Here is a 19,430-nt window from a genome sequence, read left to right on the forward strand (position 1 = left end):
AAGCTCACTTTAACTAAAATAAAGGTTCTTTGTGATAATTTTCCTGGAAAATGCTCAATGTTAAACAGAAGCAATATCCATAGAAATTAATAAGCCTTGTCTTACTATGTACATTTGCTTCATCTTTATATTTAGCAAAAGTACAAGACAGGGTGTCTTATATGTAACACACGAAGCCTAAAATATAAATGATCATCATAAGGTGTGATATTTATTTTGCTAATAATTCCAACATTTCTATCATTTAGTACTCTTAAAAGATTTAAAGATTTAAGGTATCTTAAGACAAGAAATACCTGGCTATTCTTTTTTAATAGAACTGAAGTACCATCATCAACTTCAAATTCTCCATAGTCTTTCAGACACCGCACCTGAAAGGAAAAAGTGATATCTAAATTATTTTTTAGTCTATAGTGACCATAAAGTTAACAGGAATTATATAAATACCCACACAGTAGAAATACACACTTTCCTGTTTGCCATTTCTCTGTATACTTAGGCCTAGTACTCTTCCTATGATAGTCTGGTGGCTCTGACTGTCCTGTTTGGATGGGGAGGAAAAGGAATGGCAAAATCTTCAAACGTGCATGTTAGCACTGACAGCAAGGGAAACTGAAAAGCTGGTCAGGGGAGACATTACTGGATTCTCTCTGCAAATACTGAAAAGCGAAGCAGTTGACATATACATTGACAAAAGTGAATGTTTTATATCTATTCTAACCTGCCGCTCACAGATCCCTCTCATAAACATCAATACCTGAGAACACGGCATAGATAAGTCTATAAAATTTCGGTTTAAAGTGTTTCTTCTAACTACCTCCGATACGCAGATATTTTCCCCAGGAATACCGAGAAATAAACCACAAAAGAGCAAACACAGATTCATGTTATAAGAGTCAGGACAGTTCTTAGTCTATAACCTCTTCTGAAAACTACAAAGAGGGATAATTCTAAAATGTCCCTAGAGTCAGGACAGTTCTTAGTCTATAATCTCTTGTGAAAACTACAAAGAGGGATAATTCTAAAATGTCCCTAGAGAAAAGATTACAGACCTGGCTACAGCTCCAAGTGCTGCCACAGGAAACCAGGAAGTCATTTCCGACCTTTATGACAATTCAAACTAGTTTCTTCTGAGTACTAGGGTTGGTATTAGGCAATTCCAGCACCAAATTTCAATCCTCCACTTTTCCTAGATAATTTCATCCAGAATCTACTTTGACAAATACTATTTTAGAAAAATCCCTACCATCATTTTACTTCTTTAAATAGATTTTTACTATAGAAAATCTTAAGCATATTCAAAAGTAAAAGTATTAATATAATGAAACTCCATGCAACAATTATCAACACGTGACCTATCTTGTTTCCTCACCCACTTCTGGATTTTGTAGCAAATGCTAGAAATCATTTCATCTATATTTTAGTATCCATTTCTACAAAATAAAATTCTTCTTAAAAAAAATCTCAATACTGGGCCTCCCCAGTGGCGCAGCGGTTGAGCGCTGGGTTGCAAAGCTGCCTGCAGCCTCTGCAGCACCGGTTCAATCCCCAGCAGCTCCCCAGCCACCGGAGGAGGGTCCCACATGGCATGCAGACCTCTCCTGCCACCCGCTGCTCCCCTCAGCAGTGTACTTCGGTCCTTCTGCCTGCTCTGCTCCCCGCTCTGGCTCTGGTGAATTCTCTCACCCTCCCGCGCTTCTGACTGTACCCAGTGCTTATATAAATAAATAAATAAATCTTAAAAAAAAAAAAAAAACTCAATACTATTATCACATCTTAATAATTTTTATCAGGAAATATCAAGTTGGCATACATATTTCCCCATTTCTCTTGTGTGTTTTTACTTATCACTTAAATAATTTTATTTATTTTTAAAAATTTATTTATTTATATAAGAACTGGGTACAGGCCAGGTGTGTGGGAGGGTGAGAGGATTCACCAGAGACAGAACGGGGAACAGAACAGGCACAATGACAAAATACACTGCTGAGGGGAACAGCGCGCGAGACAGGAGAGGTCTGCTGCGCCATGTGGGTTTCTCCCCGGCTGGCTGGGATCGAACCTGCGCTGCAGAGGCTGTGGCCAGCTTCACAGTGGGGCGCTCAATCGCCTGCGCACCAGGGAGGCCCTTATTTATGTTTTTAATTGAAGTAACATTGGATATAACATCATTACAAATCAACATCTCTATATATACTATATTCAGTTCACCACTAAAAAGTCCAATTCCATCCTTCATCATACAGCAGACCCTTTATGTGATTTACCCTCCCACTTCCCCCTTCTCTTCTGATAATCACTAATAAAAATTTGGAATGCATCACAAATTTCCATGTCATCCATGCACAGGGGTGATGCTAATCTTCTGTGCATTATTCCAATTTTAGTATATGTGCTCATAACTTTTTTTTAAGTCACTATGTTCAAATCAGAATCCAAAAAGAGCTACACATTATATGTTTCGGATATGTGTCTAAGTCTCTTTAAACTATAAGGTCCCTTCCCTTTTCACCTCTCTTCCCCTTTGTAATTTATTTGTTAAAGAAATTGGGTAATTTGTGTTTGGTAGTTTCCCATAAACTATATTTTGTTATGGATTCTACTGGAGCCATTTAACATGTTCCCCTGTTTCTAAATTTTCTGTTAAACTGTAAGTTAGGTCTAGGAGTTGGATCAGATTAGTTTATATTATGTACTTCCTGTTGCAAGATCTTACAGAGACAAAATGTCTGGCTGTCCCTGTTTGGATGTTAAGATTGATCACTGGGTCTAGTTGTCGTCTAGACCAATCCATATCCTTATTAACATCTCTGTTGGACCTCCCTGGTGGTGCAGGCAGTTGAGCACCACTCCGTGAAGCTGTCCGCAGCCTCTGCAGTGCCAGTTCGATCCCTATCAACCTTGGAGCAACCCACATGGCGAGCAGACCTCTCCTGTCTCACCCACTGCTACCCTCAGCAGTGTATTTCGTCATTCTGCCTGTTCTGTACCCCGCTCTGTCTCTGGTTAATCCTCTCACCCTCCTGCACATCTGACCTATAACCCAGTTCTTGTATAAATAATCTTTAAAAAAAACCAAACATCTGTTAACTCTTTATCTCAATATATGAGAATTACAAAATGGCATTAAAGTAGTACTCTTATCCCAGCTACGTTTATAGCTGGAATTCTTCTATAAAAACAGAAATTTCCAGGCCTCCCTGGTGGCACAAGGGGTTAAGTTTCAGCACTATACAGCTACCCACAGCCACTGCAGGACGAGTTCAATCCCGGCCAGAGAGCTGACCCACATGGCGCAGCAGATCTCTCTTGTCTTGCCTGCTGTTCCCCTCAGCAGTGTATTTCAGTCAGACTGTCTATTCTGTTCCCCACTCTGTCTCTGGTGAATCCTTTCACCCCCAGCAGCTCTGGCCTGTACCCCAGTTCTTACATGCATAAATAACTAAATCTTTGGAAAAAAAAAACAAAATGGAAATTTCCATTGTAAACAATTTGGCATCCTTAGACAAAGTCTATACAATACAGGCAGAAAGGTGCTTGATTCCATTCTTTTATTTACCAGTTGTAAAAGTGAGCTGCATCTCTCATACTCTTCAAAGGCAGCCAATGAGGCTTTATTTTGTAAACTGTTGTTATTGTTGTTGTTTGTTATTGTTATGCATTCATACATCTAATTAGGTGATGTCATTCAATTCACTACAGTTACTTATTTTCATGCTCAAATTGTCCCTTGTTTGGCCAGTGAGGATTCCTTCAAATCAGATCCTAAGTCAATGCAATCACTACCCATGTAGTGGTTGATACTTTCCTTGCATTCTAGGAAGACAGAGTTTTCCTTAGTGGAAAATAAGCATGTAGACTTCAGAGTTTAGATGCTCATGGCTACTGGTTAGTCACTGTTTCTAGACCTTTTCAGTAGAAAAGTGCTAAGAAAAAAAATTTTTTAAAAAGATGATTCAGGGGGCCTCCCCGGTGGCGCAGCGGTTGAGCGCTGGGTTGCGAAGCTGCGCGCGGCCTCTGTGGCGCCGGTTCGATCCCCAGCTGCTCCCCGGACACCGGAGGAGGGTCCCGCATGGCGCGCAGACCTCTCCTGCCGCCCGCTGCTCCCCTCAGCAGTGTACTTCGGTCCTTCTGCCTGCTCTGCTCCCCGCTCTGGCTCTGGTGAATTCTCTTACCCTCCCGCGCTTCTGACTGTACCCAGTGCATGTATAAACAAAACAAACAAACAAACCAGCAAACAAATAAATAAAAAGCATGCCTCTATAAAAAAAAAAAAAAAGATGATTCAGCATGAGTCCACACTGACATTTCATTTGGGAATATAGGATTTTCACTTACCTTTTTCATTTTAATTTTTTAATCTCTTTTCTCTTTTTTGAGAATCTTGAGAATGGCAAAAATCCTACTGCCATTTTTCTTTTGTTCTGTTCTTCAATATATATTTTGAAACAACAGTAATAATACTATTACCAAAACTATGATTACCAAATACAAGTGAAGATTACTTTGTAAGTCTTGTCATCCTTAGAATATGGCCCCAGGAATATAATAATAAATTTATGTGTTTATAATGATTCCTATTTGACTAATCCACCAACTTGAAAGAGATTCATTTTCTTCATTTTGTTTCAAAATTTGAGAGTTGGCTTTCTATTAAGATTTAATTTTAATAATATGTAAACCAACTTACATGGTTCCAAAGTCAAAACTATTAAAATGGGTCCATTCAGAAAATGTTAGTTCTTCTACCACATTCCCATCTTCCCCCTATTGAGAACATTTTTGATTTTGGTATAAATTCCTCTGATTTTTGATATGAGCTAATATTTAATAATATAATGCCTTCTTAAACAAAGGCAGTACAATCTACACATTAAAGAAAAGTTCATTTAAAAAAGTTCATTTACACTTACTTCAATATATAGGCTTTTTGGAGGTTTCATATCCTGTGTAATGTCTAAACCTTCACAGCCTCCCAATGACCTCATATATGTAGCAAGAGACTTTTTGTAATGATTGAACCACTCCATCTGCAAATATAAAAATGGTCATTGGACGAAGTTGTAAGAATACAAACTTGCAGAAATTATATATACATACTTTCAAAATTAGCACACATCACCACATGGATCATTAATATGACCATTCATTCATTTAAACTACCAGTATTATTGACTGCCTGCTAGGAACTAGGCACTGGTCTGGGTTCTTAAGATGGATCATTCAACAAAGCGAACATAATCTCTGTTCTTAAAGAACTTATATCCTACTATGCTTAGTCACAGATGTAAGAAACAGGCCAACAGAAACAAAACCAGGAAAGAGACACCATTTTAGAATTATGATCTCCTCAAATTTTAAAATTATGATCTCCTCCAATCATAAAACATGATTGAGAATAATACCCAAATGTTCACCAAATGAATGAATGTTTGTCCATACAATGGAATATTATTCAGCCATTAATTGGAATGAAGTTTTGCTACATGTTACATAAGAATGAAGCCCGAAAATGTGCTAAATGAAAGACACAACAGACCATATATTGCATGATCTATTTACATGAAAAATCCATAATAGGAAAATATAAGGGTAGGAAATATAACTTTCAAGGATTGGGAAGAGGAGAGAGAATATGGGGCAACTGAAGATTACAGGGTTTCTTTTATGAGTAATGACTCTGTTCTAGAATAAAATGTACAACTCTGAACTCTTACACTAAAAATGATGCTAGTACTCTATACTGAAAAACACTAAATTGTGTACCTTTAAAGGAGTAATTATGCTATGTGGATTGTATCTCAGCAAATCTGTTGTTTTAAAAATTGTTGAGGAAAATAAAAGATCTAAATACATGGAAGGCTATGCCACAGTAATGAATTGGATGGTTCAGTATTATAATACTGTAAAGTGATTTGCAGATTCAATTAAACCTCAATCAAAATCTTAATTTTTTTTAAATGAAATTTGACAAATAGAGTATAAAATTTACATGGAAATGCAAAGGGCCAAAAGTAGTTGAGATACTCTTAATAAAGAGTAAGATGAGAATACTTGCTCAAGACTTACTATAATATACAATATTTTAAATATACAATAATATACAATAATTTAAAACAGTATGGTACTGACAAGCATAGATAAGAAGAGAAACAAAAGAAAAAGTTGCCCATTAAGAATCCAGATACACTGACAATCAATTTATGACAAAAGTGGTACCACACGGAGCAGTGGGGAAAGGAAGATCCTTTCAATAAATGATGCTGGGTCATCTCAAAATCCATATTTGAAATGCAACTTGATTTCTATATTATATACAAAAAATCAATCCAGTACTATAGATCTCTGTGGGAAAGATAAAACAATATAATTCCTAAAAGACTACATCGAAACATAAACAAAGAGTTCCCCAGATTCAATAGTTCTCAAAAATGACTCACGGTACTCAGGGAAATACTATACTGACAATGATAGCTTTACTATAGTGAAAAGGATACAAGTAAGAACAAACCAAAGGAAGAGACACATAGGATGAGGTCTGGGAGGGTCCTACACATAAAGCTTCTGATGTCCTCTCCCTGTGGAATCAGGACTATCCAGGCACCCAGCTATGTAATAGTGTACACAAACCACTGTGTTTGTGTTCAGGATATTTACTGAGATTCTTACACAGGAATGCCTGATTGACTCACGGGCCATGAGATGAGCTCCCTCTAGTTCCCCTCTCCTCTCTGAATGAGACTAATAACAAGTGAATCAAACCTCAAAGTTTGGAAACTGTCTAATTTGTAGTCAGCTGATCAGAGCAGAAGGAGTTCCTGAAAATTCCTGAACTTGTGGTGGGTGTCTGACGTGGCAGTCACAGTCGTAACCTGTAAAGTTTAGTCTAACACAAGGTAAGAGTCACTGCTACACTGCATATGTAAGTACTACAATCCTTACTTTGTAAATGAGAGAATTTAAGCATAAAGAAGTCAAGTTACTTTCCAAGATTAGATGGTGACAGAGGCAAGTTCCATACCCATGTTAGCTTGATTCTAAATCCTATGTCCTTAAACATTAGGCTAGCTCTATGCCTCAATGACTGCACAAATCAAGAATTTTCTTACAAATATTCTCATTGTGCATAAATATTTAATTGAAATATTAATTCTAGTTTTTTAATCCTAATAATGAATCACTAGTAAGTAACATTGTGGGACTATTTATTTTGTTAAGTAATAACAGTTTTCCATACAGCATTTAGAATTACTCCTACCACTCTCACCATAGTGTATACTAGATTAATACAGGAGAAAATTTTCTGAAAAACATGTTAAAAACAGAGAAATATCAGTAAATACTATTATGGAATATTGCCAGAACCTCAGAACTTTTCAAATTCAAATGAACCTGAAGAACAGTACTAACTTACTTCTTCAGCAGACATGTGAAATCGTAAAGCATTTGGCAAGACGCTACCATATTCCCATCTGAGTGCTCTAATCCGAAGCAATCGGTCATACCTAGGACATTAAGAAGGTATTAGACAGTATAATAAAAGGGATATTAGAAGTTGCCTTGATTAGAAGAGACTCAAGGCTCAGTAATCCAAATGTAAAATGTCGACTCTATTAGGTTCCTGAGGCAAAAAACAAAAGCAACTGTAAAAATATATCTTTGGGATGTGGTATATATATAACATACACACACAATGGGATGCTATTCAGCAATCAAAAAAGATGAACTTATGCCATTAGCAGCAACATGGATGGAGCTGGAAGGGATTATGCTCAGTGAAATAAGTCAGAAGGAGAAAGGAAAATATTGGATGATTTCACTTATAGGAGAAATATAGGGAAACTGAACAAGGGATCAGAGGGAAAAAAGACAAAACTAGAAGGCAAATTATAAATCCAAGATGTACAGCAGGGGAGGAGAAGGGAGAGGGATCAAAACAGGAGGGAAGAGCACAAGGATGCTGGCTCACGGGGGATGTAGTGGTGGGAGTTGTATGGGGATTACAAATCAAATCAAATATTGTACAAAATCAAATATTGTACAAAAATTAACAATGATGTGAAAATAAATGAATTAATTTTAAAAAACAACACATCTTTGGGACAGTAGGGAAAACATGAATATGGACTGGGATGGATACCACGAATTCTTGTTCACTTCTCCTGGTAGGACAATGGTACAGTGGTCATATGAGAAAATACGTAAAAAGGTCCTTCATTCTTAGAGGTGTGTACATGAAAGTATTCAGCAGTAAATGTTATAATGTGCTACAACAGTGTAGCATTGACAAGGCAAGATGACACAAACATAAAAATGTTTGTGATGACTATGCGATGACTCTATGGGAATTAGTAATGTTATTTTTCCTAGCTATATGGTTACTATAATTTCATAATTTTAGAATTTTTAATTTGAAAAAGAGATGAATTTAGAATGCTTACAAAGAAAAACAAATCTAAGCATTTCTTAACCATCCGAAATGGTTAATTAGGAAAACCTTCCCTGCCACCCAACTGAGAAAAAGGAGAAGCTTACAGGTATGCTACAGCGCAACGTCGATTTCTTAACAATGAACAATGTCGAAATTTGATAGTTGGTATCAAATCACTTCGTCCACCTGACTTCGCCTCATTCCTATTAAGAACATTTAGAGAAGAAAACAACAAATTTGTACATTCAGTACAAGCAAAGTTTTCAAAGTCAACTGACATGTTTGTTTTTATCATTTATGACTGATAATGAACCTAAGCAAATAGTACCTACCTCTACATAAGGCTTTAATTAAATATGCTAAGATATGAGAGTCAAAAGCCAAAACTGAGTAGCTTGCTTAAGATAATATTCTCAGGTTTTCATTTAACCACATGGTATTTTGCATTTTTCCATATAGATTAATTTTCCTATTTCCAAAAGACAAAGATTGTGTTCAATCACCTTTAGGAATTCCTTTATCATACTGGGATAAAAGACAAACCTATCTATATACACTCCTCTCATAGAACTTCCAAACCATCATTGTAAGAATTAAAATGTGGTCAAAATGGTCCTTCACTCATCCAACAAATATTTTTTGATCATCGATTATGTGTATACATTCTACTTCAGTGTTCTTCACACTGACAGGAAAAATTTTTGGTTTTCCCTATGAAATATATTAGGTATTAGACAAGTATGTTTTAAAACTAGAATGCATACTGTTTCAGTATTACAAGTGGAAAATTATGAAGATGGAAGGTGGTGACAGCCGAACACTATTATGAATGTGTTCAATAATATTCAACTGCACTTAAGAATGGTTAAGATGGCAGAATTTTAAGTTACGTGAATTTCACAATAAAAAAATGGAAAAACAAAACAAAATAAGATATATGAAATGAGTAAGAATCTACTTTGTAGTTTTATTTTTTTTTAAAGATTTATTTATTTATGCATACAAGAGGTGGGGTATAGGCCAGAGATGGGGGTGGGCGGGTGAGAGGACTCATCAGAGACAGAGTGGGGAACAGAACAGGCAGACTGACTGAAATTCACTGCTGAGGGGAGCAGCGGGTGAGACAGGAGAAGTCTGCTATGCCATGTGGGTTGCTCCCTGGCAGGCTGGGGATCGAACTCATGCTGCAGAGTCTGCAGATTGCTTCAGTGCAGTGCTTAACCTCTTGCGCCACCAGGGTGGGCCCTACTTTGTAGTTTTAAAAGGAACCAGGTGAATACAAAAAGTTCCTTGACGCAATACAAGACAATGAAAAAAGAGGCAAAATATATTTCTCCTTCTATTGTGTCTTCTAGATCTTATTTTATGCATTCCTGAGATTCTATTAAGTCAGATTTATTCTCCCCATTGTTTATAATGTGCTTGGACTAAAAATAATACTACAAATAAAATACACACAACCTAACATCAGAGTACTTAATAAGTACATAAGGATGTCCTTAAAAGGACACACATTTACACACTTAAACAATTACACAAGTGATTTTAATAAACAATTATTTTAAAAAATAATTTATAACTAGAAACTGGTAGTAGTTACTGTCGCCCCAAAAAGAAACTGGGAGGATGGGGCACAGAATTTGGGATCATGAATGAATGTGCAAATGGTAAAATCTAGAGACCAACAGGCCTTACTGGATCAAGTCCTATTGGGCCACCTCCAAAATGGGTGTTCAACCTGTTCACTTTTTACCAAGTTCTGGTCAACTCTCCAGTCACCTGAATGACCAGTACGTCTCCCTCTTCTCTCAGCCCCTGTCCACTATCCATGCAGCAGCCAGGGTGCTCTTTTAAACACAAATGTGCTACCATCTGGGTCATCCTTCCAAGTCACTGAATTTCAGCCACACCAGTTTTGTCAGTGTCAGTTTCCTCGGCACCTCACCCTCCTATGCCCATGATGCTCCCTCCCAGTAGAATGTTCTGCCCATACTTACTCTCTGGCTAAAATCTGTTTTTTCTTCAGACTCAACTGCAAGGACTCTTCCTAATTCTTCAGTCTAATTATATCATCAATCCACTAGTCTCCCATTATCTCTCCTAGCACTCTGCTGCTTCCCTTCATAGCAAGTATCCCAATTTGGTATAATGGTATTTAGTTATCTGTCTTTCACATGAGACTGAAGGCCAATAGGGGCAGAAGTCTTGACTATGTTCTTTACTAGAGCCACTTACAGGCAAATGTTTAGTACACATTTCTTAAATGAATAAATGGCTTGGGAAATTGAGTTCAGGACTTTACATTTGCCTTACATTACAGCAAACCCGCTGTGGTTCAGTCCTAATTTCATGCGTAAAGATTTTTCTGTATCTATCCTTAAACATTTGGCAAAATACTCCTATTGTTTTCTGTGCTCCAAAAATCTTATCAACATGCTACTGACTTCTACAGTCAAGTAACTGACAGAAACATTCTACGTAACAAGGTCATTCCTCATGTCGCAAATCTAAACACCTCACCTTTGATCTAGTAGTTGATATTCTTTTGTGTCTTACTCTTCACCACATCATGGGAACCAATGAAGCTTGCCATAGAACCCAAATTTACATTGTGCCAACTACCATGCTCAGGTCTAAATATTCTACAAATCTAGAGTCCTCTTACTTACCAAGCTGTATCCTTTGGTAGCACTAGTTTTCAGTAAACTCCAAGCTATGGTGAATCATGTCCCTCCTGAAAAGTATACAAACTTCCCATTCCTCTTCAAGGCAAAGGCATCCACTAATGAAATGGCTTTTCACTTAAGGCTTTTATTTGCTCATGACTCGTCTCTTTTAAGTCTACCCTAACTCCTTTTAAGGCCTTACAGTCAAGCAACATACATTTACTGAGTATTTAGCTTGTGCCAGGCGCTATTTGAATCCCTTATGCAATTATCAACACACATTTCACCAGTTCTGTTATCATTTGTATAATTAGAGTATGATTAGGCTGGGAATTTAAAACAACACAGGGCCTTCCTGGTAGCACAAGGGGTTAAGACACAACCTGTGAGCTATCCGCAGCCTCTGCAGCACGAGTTCGATCCCCCAGCCAGCCAGGAGCAACCCACATGGTGCAGCAGACCTCTCCTGACTCGCCCACTGCTCCTCTCAGCAGTGTACTTCGGTCAATCTGCCTGTTCTGTTCCCCGCTCTGTCTCTGGTGAGTCCTCTCACCCCCACACCTCTGCCTGTACCCCGGCTCTCATATGCATAAAATAAAACAAATCTTAAAAAAAAAACATAAAACACAACACACATTTAAAAACTGATAAAAAGTATCTGATTTTGATATCTTACTTATAAAATTGTTTTAAAATATCAATCTCATCAAACTTACACATCAGACTGGTTTTGTTCATATAAAGCTTTCATCTCCTCCAGAACTTGCCTGAGCCCATCCTCCTAGAACATATGATGTTAATACATTTATTAATTTCCCAACAAGTCTGTAGCAATATTCTATTTGTTACATTCATCTTACATTTATCTATTTACCAAAGTCAAGTGTTTTTAGACCTACTAGGATGATTGTAATAATTGTTGGCAAGGATGGGGAGAAATTGGAACCCGCATCTATTGCAGATAGGGATGTAAAGAGGTACAGCCCTGTGGAATACAGTCTGATGGTTCTTTAAAAGATTAAACATAGAATTACTGTATTACCCAGCAATTCCACTCTGGGTATATACCCAAGAGAAACTGAAACTGTATGTTCATACAGAAACTTGTATACAAATGTTCATAGTAGCATAATGGCGAAAAACTTGAAACAACCCAAATGTCCATCAACTAAGGAGTGGATAAACCAAAATGGTCTATCAACTCAACGGAGATATTATTGACCATAAAAAAGAAATCAGTATGGATACATGATACAATGTAGATGAACCCTGAAAACATGCTAAATGAATGAAGTCAGGCACAAAAGGAAAAATACAGTATGATTCCACTTATCTACTTATCTTAAATATTTAGAATAGGCAAATTCATAGAGAAAACAGATGGCAGTTATTAGGATCAAAGAGGAGTGGGGAGTTACTGGTGAGTGGTTACAGAGCTTCTGTCTGGAGTGATGAAAAAGTTGGGAAATGGGATGATGGCTGCATAACAATGTGAATGTGATGTGGACAAATTGTGCTGTATTTTACCACAAAAAAAAAGGAATGCATACTGACAACATAAACGATCAGCAGAGTGATGGAAGGATCATCTCCAAAGAGGTCGAGAACAACAAGTGCCTGCTCTATGATATCTACCGATCCTTCACAGAAATGTTTGCAACTCCTGGCACTCTGAAGCCAGAAATATGTAAAAAAGACAAATATAGGGCCTCCCTGGTGACTCAAGGGGTTAAGTCTTGCACTAAGAAGCTATTGGCAGATACTGCAGCATGAGTTCGATCCCCGGGCAGGGAGCTACGCACATGGCGCAGCAGACCTCTCCTGTCTCCCCTCAGCAGTGTATTTCAGTCAATCCGCTTGTTCTGCTCCCCACTCAGTCTCCAGTGAATACTCTCACACCCCCGTACCTCTGGTCTACACCCCAGCTCTTGTATGCACGAATAAATAAAATAAATCTTAAAAAAAAAAAAAACAAATACAATCAGAGGTCACCAAAAGTAAAACCATAATTACTTAAGGCTGAAGGTAGAAGGTAACTACAAAGGGGAAAAGGGAGCCTTTCGGAATGACAGAAATCTTGATTAGGGTTCTGGTTAAAAGGATGTATGTAATTGTCAATACTCAAAAACGTGTATTTCATTCTATATAAATTATACCTCAATAAATTAATGATAAAAAATCAATAGTCCCACAAAAACAATAAGGCATGACCAAAGTATGTAAATAATTTATTGCTAAAAATGGTTCTTAAATGTTACTACTAAAAAAAAAAAGAACAATGTTTTGGCTTGTTCTATAACAATAGAAAGGTCAAGGAGTTTTTCAACTGTCTACTTTGGAATAAATTTTTAAGTTTTCCTTTGTAAGGATAAAAGCATTAAAAGTTCTGAAATTCCTAAGTGTTTTACAATAGGACTGTCAACACACCAAAGATAATTGATCTATATATTTTTCAATTCTACTTTTAGGACCAAAAATACACATTAGCAAAAATGCTTTGGCACTACTGGCATAATTACAAAATAAGCCTGCTCAAATATAAGAAAAGATACAATTCCTGATGAAAAATGTAGTATGACTTCTTTCTTCCCTTTCATCAGCTGTTAAAAAAGAGATCATGGGAAAATCTGATTTATTAGAATTCAGTTAAATATTTCTTTTATCAGCTAGTATTATTTTATGGAGTAGCTAAAACTCTTATACAATGATTAGATCTGTAGGCACACAAAAGAAAAGTATGGTATCAGTTTGTTGCAACCTATTACCTGTTTTCCTTTTCCTCTCCCAGTAGAATGTTCCCTGGTATATACACAGTAGTTGCCCTACTATTGGGGAAGTAGTCAAGTATAGAATTTAGAGAGCCGGTCTGGAGTCACACCACTAGGGTTTAAATCATAGCTTTACCATGGGCAAGATAATTAACCTCCCCCAAGTTCCTGCACATGTAGCTGGAAAAAATGTAAAAGAGCAGCTCTCTTCCCAACACTGCCCACCTGTGACTATGCAGGTGCCTCTCTTTATCTTTCTCCTTTTCCTAATAAAAAATCTGTCCCTTTAAAATGTAAAAAAGGGGCCTCCCTGGTGGTGCAGGCAATTGGGTGCTGCACTGTGAAACTGTCCGCAGCCTCTGCAGGACAGGTTCGATCCTGGCTGGTCAGCAAGAATCCCACATGGCAAAGTAGACCTCTCCTGTCTCGCCCGCTGCTCCCCTCAGCAGTGTATTTCGTCAGTCTGCCTGTTCTGTTCCCAACTCTGTCTCTGGTGAATCCTCTCACCATCCCGCACATCTGGCCTGTACCCTGGTTCTTGTATAAAAATAAATAAATCTTTAAAATAAATAAATTAATTAAATAAAAGGTAAAAAAGGGGGCTCCCGGGTGGTGCAAGGAGTTAACATGCAGCACTATGAAGCTATCTGCTGCCACTGCAGCACCAAGTTCAATCCCCTGTCAGGGAGGTGACCCACATGGTGCAACAGACCTCTCCTGACTTGCCCACTGCTCCCCTCGGCAGTGTATTCCAGCCAATTCGCCTGTTCTGTTCCCCAGTCTGTCTCTGGTGAATCCTCTCATCCCCACATCTCTGGCCTGTGCCCCAGTCTTGTATCCATAAATAATCTTCAAAAATGTGAAAAAAAGGGGGCCTCCTTGGTGGCCTAGGTGTTTAGTCTCAGTGCTATCATCACTACGGCCTGAGTTCAAAGAACAATTCCCAACCATGGAGCTAACCCAAGTATGGCACAACAGACTTCTATCTCACCTGCTACTCCCCTTAGCAGTGTATTTCAGTACATCTGCCTGTTCTGCTCCCCACTCTGTCTCCCGTGAATCCTCTCACCATCCCCCACACCGTACCTCTGGCCAACATCCCAGTTCTTCTATGCAAAAATAAGTCAGTAAAATCTTCAAAAAAAAAAAAAAAGAAATCTCCATTAAAATATCAACAATATTCTTTTAAAAACTGAACAAAAAATAGTAAAGTTTATATGGAATCATAATAGGTTTCAAATATCTAAAGCAATGCTGAGAAAAAGAGGATCACATCACCTGACTTAAAGCTATTCTAAATAGCAACAGTATTTAAAACAATGTAATATTAAAATAGACACATGGATCAATGGAACTGAATCAATAGTCCTGAAATAAATCCACAAGCATATATCATTGCTTAAGTCATAAAGGAGCCACAATCAGATGAGGAAAGGATTCTCCATAACAAATGGTCCTGGGAAAACTGAACAGCCATATGTAAAAGAATGAAGTTGAATTGCTCTCTTATTCCATGCATAAAAATAAATTCAAAATGGATTAAAGACTTAGATATGAAACAACAAAATATCTAGTAGAAAACATTGGCAGTAAGTTTCATGACATCGATGATAAAGATGTTTTTGAAGACTTAAGCCCTAAGCAAAGGAAATAAAAGCAAAATTAAACAATTTTGATTACCTCAAATCAGAAAGCATTTACACAGCAAAATATAAGTAGATTTAAAAGGGGTTAATATCCAAGATAAGCCAAAATTTTTTCAATTTAACAATTAAAAAAACCCCAACTAATAAACAGGCAGTAGACGTAAACAGACAATTCACCAAAGGGAATATCCAGGTCAACAGACATGGCAATTTTCATCATTGTTTTAGTAGGAGAGATGCAGGTCAAAACCACAATGAGATATCATCTCATACTTATGAGAATAATACATGTTAAAAAAAATCCCTAGCAAAAACTGTTGGAGAGGATGCAGAGAAAGAAGAGCCCTATCATACCCTTGATGCGAATATAACCTGGTGTAGCCATTTTGAAAAGCAATCTGCATTTAACTTAAAAAAAAACAAAAAATGGAAATGCTGTAAACCAACAATCCTTCTCTTAGTGATCTATCAGAAGAACAAGAAACTATCAACTGAAAATTATATGCTGTACAACGTTTATTGCAGCATTCTACATAAAAGCTAAAGCATAGAAACATTAAGTGCTCACAGATAAACAAGTGGATGAAGATGTGGAATGTCTATACAACAGAATATTAGTCATAAGAAAAGATGAAATGTTGCCCATTTACCATAAAATGGAAGTTCAAGGGAATTATGTATAATAAAGCAAGTCAGAATGGCAAACACAAATAATGGCGTCTACATAGTAGATGACTCAACAATGCAAAACACTTGTAAAAAATAGCAGACATTAATAAACAAAGTATGGCATCTGAGGTTAAGAAGGAGGGAGAAGGGCAGGTCAAATGGTTGGGTATAGTGGTTAAAAAAAAAAAAAAATTAAAAAAAAAAGAGCTGGGGTCTCGCCCGTGGAGCAGCAGTTGAGCGCTGGGTTGCGAAGCTGCCGCAGCCTCTGCAGCGCCGGTTCGATTCCCGGCTGCTCCCCGGCCACCGGAGGAGGGTCCCACATGGCGCGCAGACCTCTCCTGCCGCCCGCTGCTCCCCTCAGCAGTGTACTTCGGTCCTTCTGCCTGCTCTGCTCCCCGCTCTGGCTCTGGTGAATTCTCTCACCCTCCAGCGCTTCTGACTGTACCCAGTGCATGTATAAATAAAATAAATAAATAAATCTTAAAAAAAAAAAAAAGAGCTGAACAAAGTTATGTATGGGTACATAACTAGAGAAACATGAACTAGTAAAAAAAAATGTAAAGATGCAGAATTTTGCAAATACCTAGTTTAAATAGTTAATTCACTCTATTCATGAGTAAGCAATAAAACAAGTAATGGGGTAAGACAAAGACTGTATCTGGATTCTGGCTGTTATTGTTTTGATCACTTAGGATAAATTAATGCATAAATGAGTACATTCATTTTAAATCTAATTGCCAATAACCTCATGCTCATTGTGTTCTAGTGGTGTAGCCCTTAAAGTATTCCACAGGGATTGTGAAGGTTATGAAGGCAGAGAAGTATTCCACAGGGATTGGAGGTTATGAAGGCAGAGAAGTACAGTTAGGGAAGTGTTCTAACACAATTTGGGTTCAGTAGCACCTAATTAGACTATTATTGCAGTATCTGTCCGAATGATAACATTGTAAATGATCTCATCAGGGTCAACAGGAATAAACTTAAATAGTAAAAATATAAATAAACTATAATTTAAGACGGGCCAGAATCCCAGTCTGGCTCCATGGGCCTAGCTTTGAATCACCACCCCTCGCTGCCTGAGTGTGCAACAAATGCTAGACGATCAGGCAACCAACAAATGATTGAACAAAAGAACAGAGCTGTACATGAAAAAAAAATTCACGGAAAAGATAAGGGAATTCACCAAATCACTGGCAGATACAAACATGAATGATTTTTTTTTTATTTTCCCATACTTTGTCTCGCCCAGCTCCAAAACTTTGGATCCCAACTTTGTATCCCAAGCAAGTGAAAAGCAAAATCTGCAGGGAACACTCGAGGAAGAGCCCCAGGCGGGCGGCCGAGCCAGGCCCCGCCTCCAAGCGCCCTCGACCGCGCCCACGACCCGCCCAGGCGCCTCCCCCGCCCGCGCCGCGCCCGCCCCCTTACATTAAAGGCGGGCAGCTGCCCTTCGGGCGCGCGGTGCAGCTCGCGGATCAGCTCCATGGCCTTTTCGCAGAACATGGTGGAAACACCCCGGTCCCGCGGTTCTGTCAACCGCCCGCTCTCAAGCCAAACGGTCGCCGGTCTCTGGGCTCTAATGGCTCTCGCCTCACAGCTCAGGTTCTCGCCCCCGGCTCCGCGCTTTGGCGCCAAACGCGCCCAGCCAATAGGAACGCGCTGTGAGCCTCGCGGCCTACGGCGGCGGTGAAGGGACACTTGACTTACGGGGCGGCCGCACCACAGGAGGGCGGGAAGGGGGCGGTCTCTCCCTGGGGAGACCCCGCTGTCTAGGGAAGGGAAGGCGGGTCACGGTGACAGTCTGTAGGCTGGTTGGGCTCTTTCTTTCTTCTTTTTTTTTTTCCTTTTATTATTACACTTGCAACTTTAAGAAACATACCATCACATATGCCTCCATTCAGTGAAAATCTATTCTAATTTTGGGAAGCATATGTGTCACATACTCTCTTGCTTCTAGTCTCCAAGTAAGAGTTTATCATAAAGGTAGTCTCTGAACTACGGAATCCTGAGCTTTGAGGTTTTGAATGTTTTGAAAAATGTAAAAGAATTTCAAGTGGATAAGCATAAATCCCAGCTGTTTTATCTTCTGGAATGGGCTGTTTTGAAGTTGTCTAGTCCATTGCAAGGATATTTTATCCCTTAAACTCTGTCATCTATTCTGTCTTTGAAAAACTTGGTTAAAAGGGATTTTTTACATTGATTCAAAAGAACACCTGTACATCTATGTTTATTGCAGCACTATTTACAATAGGTAAAACCTGGAGGCAACCCAAATGCCCAAAAATAGATGACTGGATCACGAAGATGTGGTATATATACACAATGGAATATTATTCAGCAATCAAAAAAGATAAACTATTGCCATTCGCAGCAATGTGGATGGAACTAGAAGGAATTATGCTCAGTGAAATAAGCCAGAAGGGAAAAGAAAAATATCGGATGGTTTCACTTATAGCAGGAATATAGGGGAACCAAATAAGACATCAATGTGAAAAAAAATAACAGTACCAAACACAACAAAGCAAAAACGGACAATTATAAATCAGAGACATACTGCAGGGGAGGAGGAGGGAGAGGGATCCGAGGGAGCGAGGGAGGAGCACAGGGGTCTGAGGTGATGGTGCACCGGTGCATTGTCAAAGGAAACTCTATAGGGACTACACCTGAGGGGGTGGGGGGAAGCAAATATTGTTTAAAAATGAACAATGATGTAAAAAAATTAATATTAAAAAAGGAATTTTGTTCCTGTACAATAAGGATGAATTTACCAGAACATACCCAATAATAATTCTAATAAAAGCAGCACAGAGAATGTGTATGCGTATGTTCACTGTGATGACTTCATAAACTAGTGACTAACTGTGGAGATTATTTCTGGAACAATACAATCCAAGTGTAGTTCCAGGTACACACAGCTCTTGGTATCTAACATTGATGAAAATTAAAGGGTAAGTGTACAAATACATACTCATATATGATTATGTTTTCAAGATATACTTTTTGTGGAAGTAAACAGGAAGGGGAGCTTTCAGGAAGCCGTTGCTGGGACTGGGAAGGTTTAAGCTATGGCTTTGGTAAGCACCCAACCAAGTTAGTTGTAGGAAGCATTCGAAAAGAGTAGATTCTATAGCATTAAAGGTGACTATGTCATTTAGTTTATGTTGCTGAATGATCCAAAAGCCTTTGGTTGTGTGATATGGACAAGAAAAACATTAATACACAAACCACATAACACCATTAGAACACAAAA

At 38.3% G+C, this 19,430-nt stretch overlaps 1 protein-coding gene and 1 pseudogene across 1 annotated transcript in view; both read right to left on the reverse strand.

The window, feature by feature from the left end:
- Positions 1-17,805, reverse strand: part of GINS1 (GINS complex subunit 1) — a 28,301-nt gene extending 10,496 nt beyond the window's left edge. Inside the window, exons 1-6 of the mRNA XM_037493624.2 lie at positions 17,609-17,805; positions 11,814-11,878; positions 8,536-8,634; positions 7,415-7,505; positions 4,914-5,030; positions 297-371 (exon numbers count right to left, since the gene is read on the reverse strand). Of these exons, the coding sequence (XP_037349521.1) occupies positions 297-371; positions 4,914-5,030; positions 7,415-7,505; positions 8,536-8,634; positions 11,814-11,878; positions 17,609-17,683 (522 nt within the window). The 5' untranslated portion in view covers positions 17,684-17,805. The remainder of the gene's footprint in view (positions 1-296; positions 372-4,913; positions 5,031-7,414; positions 7,506-8,535; positions 8,635-11,813; positions 11,879-17,608) is intronic.
- On the reverse strand, positions 2,305-2,418 carry LOC119237812 (U6 spliceosomal RNA; annotated as a pseudogene).
- Positions 17,806-19,430: the final 1,625 nt, after the last annotated feature.

The sequence above is a fragment of the Talpa occidentalis genome, unplaced genomic scaffold (genome assembly GCF_014898055.3).
Source record: "Talpa occidentalis isolate TD23 unplaced genomic scaffold, MPIMG_talOcc4v2.1 talOcc4.10, whole genome shotgun sequence".
NCBI classification, from domain to species: domain Eukaryota; kingdom Metazoa; phylum Chordata; class Mammalia; order Eulipotyphla; family Talpidae; genus Talpa; species Talpa occidentalis.